This window comes from Berghia stephanieae, chromosome 7 (genome assembly GCF_034508935.2).
Source record: "Berghia stephanieae isolate SIO BIC M18660-M18661 chromosome 7, UCSD_Bste_1.3, whole genome shotgun sequence".
NCBI classification, from domain to species: Eukaryota; Metazoa; Mollusca; class Gastropoda; order Nudibranchia; family Aeolidiidae; genus Berghia; species Berghia stephanieae.
In genome coordinates, this window is record NC_088366.1 from 26,932,175 (window position 1) to 26,941,725 (window position 9,551).

Sequence of the window (9,551 nt, forward strand, 5' to 3'; positions counted from 1 at the left end):
ACAGCAGCGCCGCAAAAATATGAGCATAATATTAGTTCAAGGTGCTAAAGTTCTTGCTGGAAGAATGAACGCGATTCTGAAAGTGCGGAAGGATTTAAGAAATACAGATGCTATGCGTTTAGCTAAAATACTCACAACATCCGCAACCGGAAATAACGTACCAACACACACATCTACATTCAAAGTCTGATTAATATAGTTCAGTGAAAAGTAATCCCCAGAGTGGCTGTCTAACTATAATAACAAAGAGCTGAGTGACATCAGTTTCATTCCTTCTATATGCCTTTTGACCGATATCAGGACTTCTATTAAATTGAGAGCGAGGCCAATGCGTTTCCGATTCTGGTCAGAAAATCGTATTATTATTTTCCCTGCACGCCTCAAGTTAATTTAGGAATATAAAGTGGTGAATCTTTTATCAGTCCCATTCCACCATCGTGTGGCTATTGTAGTCATGTGGTATGAAACTCGCCTTCGGATCGGAAGGCCCTGGGTTCGAGTCCCGCTCTGAGCGGCATATTATTGTCCTCCTTTTCGCACATTCTCTCATTATACTCAGCTGTAAAATGGCTGTTAACAGCTTTGTCTCTGTCCGAAAATAATTGTAATATTGCCTAAAATGCGTCATGTCTCGTCATCCGTGTTCAGGGTCGTTATCGGTCAAAGGTCAAATGGTATGTTCTGTGCCATCATTTACCCAAATTAAACGGGTTTCTAAAATCATAATATTTGGTAGGTAAGTACAAAGTACCTTTTCTCAATATTCTGTTATGTGCAGAACTTAATAAATGTGCCTTAATTAAGGTTTGTGTCCGGATAACACCGATCTATTGGGTAACATAATTTTTTTGGTTGATTTTAATTTATCCTCGCTAGTTTTACGACATTGGTGATATTTAGAATTACATCACCGCTATTATTTTCAACGGTTTTATCAAATTATAATTATACTTTAGCTCGATGTAATACTATAACGCTTGGCCATCTGTGCAAACATTCTTATTTTTGTAAACGAATCTAGGGTACATCATTAGTCTTTTTAGAGACAAGCAGTCTTCTGTGAGTAGGCTGGTTTATATTGAGAGTTGTTGGTCTTGTTTGAATGTTATTTAAGTTTTATTCAAAATTTGAGCTTTTATATAATGCAATATCCACTAAACATGCACGAAGCGCTTTACAATGGGTCTCAAGCCAAAAGCAACACTTAAGGGGCGGTTTGGGTCTAATTATTAGGAAAATTCTTCAAAAAATTGATTTTAAGATGTTGGTGGAAATCGATAATTTATTATTTTAGAAATAATTTTATTGAAGCCCAACTTCTTAAAATGTACTATAAAGGCGCGAAAGACACAGCCGAATAGGGTAAATGTTAGTAAGAAAAGTGTGAAAAACGGAAAGCTATTTTGCTATTTTCCCAATATGTCGTTTTTCCTAAGGGTATAGGATACTGTGTCAAAAGTTTCTCAGAATCTATTCAATGAAATTATCTGAAAACTTCCAGTTATCACAGAGATAATGTAGTATGTCCCCATAGAGATGTATTTTTAATAAGGCATGTGTATTTTGAATTATAATCCAAATTATACATTTTTAACATCAATTTTGTCATAAATTTTCATTCTCAATTTTGTAATGTTCTAATTAAAATTCCATAAGCTAAAGCTGCGATTTCTCTCTATAGTGACACTATGCTACAATGTTGATAAGAGGGAAGAAGATGGAGGTCATTTCTTCATTATTTTTTGTAGAACGTTTGAAACAAGATTGTTATATTTTTTATGCCGGGCCCCCAAATTAGGTCGTAAAACGGGTATTAAACACAGATAATTTTTATTTTTCAACAAAAATGTTATTTTTAAACCTATAATGACGATACAGAATAATTAAAACATACCAATATAGATAATTAATTTTTTTTAGAAAAAACCTCAACCGTCCCTTAACCTGCAAGACGGAACATGACGCCTATTAGGCGATATCACAATTATTTCCGATAGAGACAACGGCCAGGAACTCATATTACAGCTTGGTACGGTGTGAGAATGTGATTAAAGAACTTTTTCCAAGGACTCGACAAACGAACCACCCAGAGCGGGACTCGAACCCAGGAGCTTCCGACCCGAAGGCGAGTGACCTACCACTATAGACCACGTAGCCGCCGCAAATTAAAATCAAATACACTGGAATTGTTTTCTTTATTCTTGTATCTTTATCATTTCATACAAAAGGAGAGCCAGAGTATTCTCCCGTCCTTCAGGCCATCAACATTTCCCAGTGATCGAATTGAACCATCAACCTATGACGAACACCCACCCACCAACAAGCATTTAGACCCTATACCTTCTACACCACCACCCGTACAACAACAGCAACCACCCGAGGGGAGCTCAGTCCGTGTTTCAAACCGAGAAGATTACGATAAAGAAGTAGAAAAGCAACTGACGGAACTGAATGCAGAGCTTAAAGCCTTGCATGAGGATATTAACACATTGCGATCATCAAGAGCAAGTAAGTAATCTTTAACATAATATATTGCAATGCTGTGTTCCACCATGGTAATTTAGTATCAACTCTTTCCCTACCAACTGTAATGTGATATATTTAAGGTGGAGGTAAATTTTAAAATTTAAGAAAAAACTTATGTACAGTAATAATCTTCACACCACACGAGCGTTGTACACAGGTTGTCAGCTCCTGCACTCACAGAATCGCCCTATTAATTAGAATTAAATTATATAGAGGTCTGCAAATCCTTTGATTTCCCCGCTACATATTACATGGAATTATTAAACAGCAATTAATAATGACTCGTATGGCTGTCTAAGGATATAACCTTCTCAATACAATAAATTAATAATGAAAAAAACCCAGTTCCAGTCCCACTTATAATTGATCATAAAAGTAAAGCATATTTATTCTGTCTTTAATAGTATGTTACGTATTTACATGTTTTCATGTTTATTATTCATCATTGGACACTAAAAAAGGAAAAACAAAACGACAATAATTTTTATTGTGATTCTTATCCTGGTAGTAGCTGTCCTTAGCCGAACTGGCCGTCTCTCTGCTTCTGATTGTAGAGGTGCCGGGTGCCGTTTGATGAAAAGGTGCGAGGTTGGCGAACCCTTCCTATAGCGAAACCAGGAAGGGATAGAAATCTGGTTTGATATAAATATAAACAGACCGTAAGATTTCTCCGTGTTAATCTTCTTTGGCCTGTCTTCCGGACCGGAGTGCTCTCAGATAGGGATACACTATATATATAACAATAAATATAATAATAATAAATATAAATATATATTATATTATATATATATATATATATATATATATATATATATTATATAATATATATATAATAATAAATATAAATATGTGTATAATGCTATCCCCCAGATAGCATGAAGTAAATAACTGATCTCTGGTCTCAAGAAGTACCGGCCTGCGCTAGATAAACAAACTAGCAAAACCGTGGTATTAAAAACATGTTCACATTACAAGTAGCAAAGTCATAATGATATAATGCATATAAACCTTATATGAATAGGGACGTAAAGTATGCAGAAAAAGCTGTTGATATAGACTGTAGATTAGAAAGAAACTTAAAAAAGCTAACTCAATGTAATCAACTCACCCCTTATTAATGAATATCACAACACTGAACAGGATAAAAACACGTCTGTTCTTGACGATGTATTTGGTTTGGAGAGGGGGTCTTGTTGTAAGTTGCATGTTTTATAAGGCTAGCTTGTCCTGTTAATTCCCATTTGATTCTTTGTTTTGAAGATAGGGTTGAGGACGTGTTGCCAGATGTTCGCACTTAATTTTCGTTGTTCCATATTTGCGGATTTTGAGCGATTTCTCATATGTGTGAAGTTTGCGTCTTCGTTGTCAGGGAGTATTGCGTGAGAATCCAATTAACACATTGTAGTTGCAGTGGGACGGTAAAATGCCATATTGATATTTTCCCCTTGTGACACCAACCATAGGAAAATTGTCACATTCGTTTCGAAACAACCATCATTTTTTTCATTCTGATTTCTGTTGTACATTACAACATTAAAAAAAAGTATTTTTATTATAGTTATGATTACTTAATATTGTCTTGTAGAGTTTGTTTCGCTGAACAGAATTATGTATCGCATGTATTTTTTTTTAAGGTAGAGCTTTAAAATTGAATTTTTATGTTGGCGGGGTATGACTTTTTGTGAAAAATTACCAAAGAGGACAATAGGGTAGAAAAGTCGTGATATCGCACCTTCTGATGTAAAATACTATAGGCTAAATTTTTCCGTTTTTATGGGTTATAGTCGATGTGTATATGTATGCAGTTCTGACATCCGAATTCGCTACTTATGGTCCTAGTTTGACATTGTTGTAATGATTTTGCGTACTTTTTTGAGATTTCTACTACAATAATGAGCCCATAAGGAATTGGGTTATCAGACCAGCAGATAAGTGCAAGTGGGTTACAGCAATACATCGAATGTGGCACTCGAATGAAATGTCTTGTGTAGAGAATGAACACGTGTGTATTTTGTATACTGGTCTAGGGAATACACAGTTCCTTTTAAAATTTTTTAGCTCAACTCCCTTTATTCACCCCTGAGGTCTATTCCAGGAGAAGACTGGAATAACCCAGGCGTCAGCCGCAGTACAGCGCCGCAAAGTGAGCCAAGGCTAGGTGACGTGCTCAATGCCATACACCGCGGCCGGAAGTCGATTTCGGTCCCTTTCGGGTACGAAAAGAAGACCATACCGCTGAGCAACGCTGTCCCGAGCATTACGCTCCAGTAGATTTTCTTAGCATGCATCTGAATCAACCGGTGATTTCATCTTTATGTTTAAAAAGGTTTGGAAGTTACTCGTATATCAGTCTGTAAAAATTAGTTTTATAAATATTAGATGTGCTGTATTGCTTTGCTCGATTACAAAAATTTAACACACACACACACACACACACACACACACACATATATATATATATATATATATATATATAAAGAAATAGAGAGAGAAAGAGAGAGAGAGAGAGAGAGAGAGAGAGAGAGAGAGAGAGAGAGAGAGAGAGAGAGAGAGAGAGAGAGATTGTGCACGCACTGAACTTCGCGTCTTTTGACTCTAATAATGAATAATGCCGTCTCATTGAATTGACAAACCTGGAAAATGACCACGTCAGCAGACAATCAGGAAGTCAGAAGACAGCCAGCCGTATTTGGTATGACATTGTAACAGACACAATGCCATTACAAAAAGAAACTTTGTTCAATTTGGCCAGAAAATATTAACGTCAAATATCTATTCATTAAAATAAATTATATTTTTTTCCAAAGTCAAACGCAATATTCTATAAAGATGTCTCTAATTTGATACTTTAAACAATTTTGACAAGTTCGTGGTCGCCTTAATGAAACGATTTTTTAACTATGAATTATCTGGCTAAAATAAAATCAACGTCTTTTGTCAAATTTTGGCTGACAAAAAAGGGTTTTTCCTTAGAGACAGATGAGCTATTGTCCTCGCCAATGGTGTTGATCCAATATTTATTCACACGGGAGTCGAGAGACAGAGTTAACGCTAATAGTTAGTATATTTGCTGGGGGAAATCCAGGAAGTTTCTATTTGTAGTATTCTTAAAGACTTCGATATTTTTTTTTTTTCGCTAATGGAATTACTCACCTAGAGTTATGCTATTCTGTGCAACAATGAAGAAGCATAATATACATTTTTTTTCGTTTTGTCAATTGAATGAATAGTTTATATATCAACAAATTAGAATAATCCCAAACTTGTCAAAAAGCGTAAATCTGAGTCTAAAGTTTAAGATTATATATTAGGCAAGTTGAGGGTCATCTAATTCATACGGACGGCCTAAAATAGTAAGTATTTCACTTAAACACATAGCATCGGTAATACTTTGATCCAACAAACTCCCTTGTCACTCTGTCAATCGATAACAATCGAAACATTATTACTGAGTTATTTCCCTTCCCATCGGAGTTTGCTGAAGGACGCACTTGAAGACTTGTTTCAATAATGACAGGAGGTGGAACGCTTATTATTTTCTTGTATTTACTGTCACTTTTCTACATTTTTCATGAATAGGGCAGAGAAGGCATGATGTCACGCGTTCTATATTCCGGTTCCAAATTCCTTGGAAGAGTGTATGTAACCAGTCCTTTGGAGGACTAATAATGAATGGGTTATATATTGAATCATAACAACTATTTTAGTAGCAGTTGGTCAAGCCAGATTACAAGACGTAAAAAAAAAGCGAGGATTGATAATCGGATAATCGTTATTGTCTAAGAGCATATAATATTTAAACTAGAAAATAAAACGCCATAACTCTGAAAGCAGAATATCAATTACACAAAGTATGCATCACGTTCTCCCGAAGAGTGGTTTTACACTTCCAATGAGATTGGAACCAGTTTTTCATATAACACTAATGTTCCCTAATTCAAACCCTTTCTGATTATAATACGAGATCCGTGTGTTTGCAAAATTGGTTTCAGCATCAATATCACTCAGGCATTATACCGCTTTAAGACGATGGGTCACATAATATATTGTTTGCAGTTTACTTCTATCTTTAAACCTGTTGTTAAAATAATACGGTATTCACAATGAATGTTAAGGATACAGCGATTGACTTTTTTTTAAAGGACCGTGTGATTTGTTCATGTTATGGCTTTTTAACCCTCTCCTTACCAACCATTTTCAGAATTTTCCCCAAAACTTCAACCCACCCAACACAAAAACAGACGTTTCTTACTCAAACAGAAAAGCAACAATCACATTCTATACATAATATTGTTCGACAATATGAACTTTATTAGAGAATGTCGAGTTTTTATAGCTATAGCAAAAAGAAATGAAATCTGGATGAGAAAAGTGACGGTTGCATCGTAACAAATGTGGCGATTTTCCAATAGGTGGTAAGGAGAGGGTTAAAGAAATACATTAACCAGTTCACTGTATGTATCACTGTCGTGTTCTGGGAAGACACGTATGTAACATTTGGCCGGAAAACTCGTCCGTCAATTAATATTATCGATCGATTTAAATGACCCTCATCTTGGCGAAAAAATCTCATTCCTGTTACCTCGTTGCGCTTAGATGACAATCTCTTAATAATAATAATAATAATAATAATAATATAATAATACTAATAATAATAAATAATAATAATAATAATAAATAATAATAATAATAATAATAATAATAATAATAATAATAATAATAATAATAATAATAATATATAATAATAATAATAATAAAATAATAATAATAATAATAATAATAATAATAATAATAATAATAATAAATAATAATAATAATAATAATAATAATAATAATAATAATAAATAATAATAATAATAATAATAATAATAATAATAATAATAATAATAATAATAATAAAAATGATAATAATAATAATAATAATAATAATAATAATAATAATAATAATAATAATAATAATAATAATAATAATAATAATAATAATAACAATAATATTAATACTTAATTCATCAAATGTTAATTTTTTTTTGACGGACGTGTTGAACAGATCAGTAAAATGGTGTGGATAGGTTTTTTTTGAATATTAAATATTATAAGCTCATGTAAATAAGTTAAGATCAAATTATTTGAATAAATTGCGATGATATGGAGGGGGCTTTTTTTTTTATAAGATTAAAATTACATAAGCTTATATAGAGGTCTAATCCTCTTGTGTCCCGCTTGTAATTATATTTCACCAATCAGGGGACTGAACTAGACAGCAAATTATGCATTCACTCTGTACTACCGTTTTCATAAGCGAATTTTACATATATGCAGGTCTTAGTCTTACATCCGAACCTAATTATGTGCCTTATTTAACATTGTTATAATGGACAATATTTTGTGTAATATTTTTGAGATTTCCATTACAACAATGAGCCAGTAAGGAATTGGGTTGTCAGACCTGCAAATTTATACACGTTGGTTTTGAGTATATTTATATTGTTTCTAGTTTACTTTAATCTTTGCGATTGTGTGTCTCTGATTTATTTGTCTAGTCTTCACACAAGACTAACCAAAGTTTCACACCATTAAGTATCTCGTCTATGAATTTGATTTTCAGCATCAATATCACTCAGACATTATCTATTTTGAGACGATGGAACACATTTTTTTTTTCAGTTCACATTACGTCTATCTGTGCGATAGGGGTCTATGCATTACAAAGTTCACATAAAATCAACCCGAGTGGAGGGGGGGGGGGGGTGGACCCCGATAGCTCAGTTGGTAGAGAACTGACTTCACGCGCAAGGGGGCCAATATCGATCCCTGATGAAGTCGAGATACTGTTCTACTCCTCTTCCCTGTATACCCAGCATTGAATGGGTAACTGGGTCTGTTAGATCTGTCGGAATGTACTTTACGATAGATAGAGCGCCCTATCCAAATGGCAGCAAGAAATTGGATTCAGTAGTCTGATGTCACGCGCCCGGCAACGGCGGCCATCTTGGTTCTAAACAAAGAAAATCTTTACTTTTTATTCTTCATGCTGGCGAGAACTTTTCATTCCCTTTTCATATGCCTTGTGATCAGAATGTGTAAAAGTCAAAACATGATCAAATTGATGGGGTTTTTTTCCTCTGGATACGCACTTAAGCTCGCCGGAGAAATATTTAATACCGCGTCCGCCATTGTTCTGATAGTTTAGAGCCAGTGTTACTAAGTTACCATACGTCATTAGGAAGGAAGTGACGGTACGACTATTGAATCCTATTGCTATTGCATTTAAAGCTAAAGAAACAGGGATAAACTCCTCCGACTCCATGGGTCAAATGGTCCCGAAGGTCTACTTTCCACGTTTTTGCCTATTTAAATACTAAAAATATACGTCTATTTCTATTTTTTATGTATGTGACGCCTAAGGAATTTCTCACAATACAGCAAGAAACGCTACCAGTATCAGAATGGTCAACATGTTTATCAGTCTTGCGAAAGTTAAACAATTTGTCACGATTCGGAAGAAAATGACCATTTATTTTCTCTTTAATTCGTCGATAAAATCGGATCGCTATTCATGCCCTCAATTTTGCCGGTCGTTTCCAAGCCTTGACTTCCGCTATGATTCAAGTTGGTGCAGTGAGCAGTGGTAAATGCGCACTACACGTGATGCGAAATGTGTTATAACTATTGATTTGATCTTGAAGGGAAAGACTCTAATCAACTTGGGCGTGGTCCTCTTTTCGTTTGATAACATAGCGCAGAGCCCTTTCTATTTTAATCGATTACTGGGTCTAAATCTCAAGTGTTTACCTCAGATAAAATTTAATTCTCTATAAAATACTCTCAGAAGTCTTTGCGACTTTTGCATTCATAAGAGTTCCTATGATATAAATCTTTATCTCAATGATAATTGTTAATTTTAGGCTTATAAAATTCACATTACTTTTCCGTTCTGAACGCTAAATTCGTTTAAAACTAGATTCAAAGATTCCTGTGGACCGGTGGACGCGCCCTTTTTCCTGAGGATTTTTAAGCAAGTCAGT

At 34.5% G+C, this 9,551-nt stretch overlaps 1 protein-coding gene across 1 annotated transcript in view; it reads left to right on the top strand.

Annotated features, from left to right (window-relative positions):
* Window positions 1–9,551, top strand: part of LOC144976975 (uncharacterized) — a 30,899-nt gene that overhangs the window by 14,307 nt on the left and 7,041 nt on the right. The window contains exon 6 of the mRNA XM_078921631.1: window positions 2,229–2,508. Coding sequence (XP_078777757.1) covers window positions 2,229–2,508 — 280 coding nt within the window. The remainder of the gene's footprint in view (window positions 1–2,228; window positions 2,509–9,551) is intronic.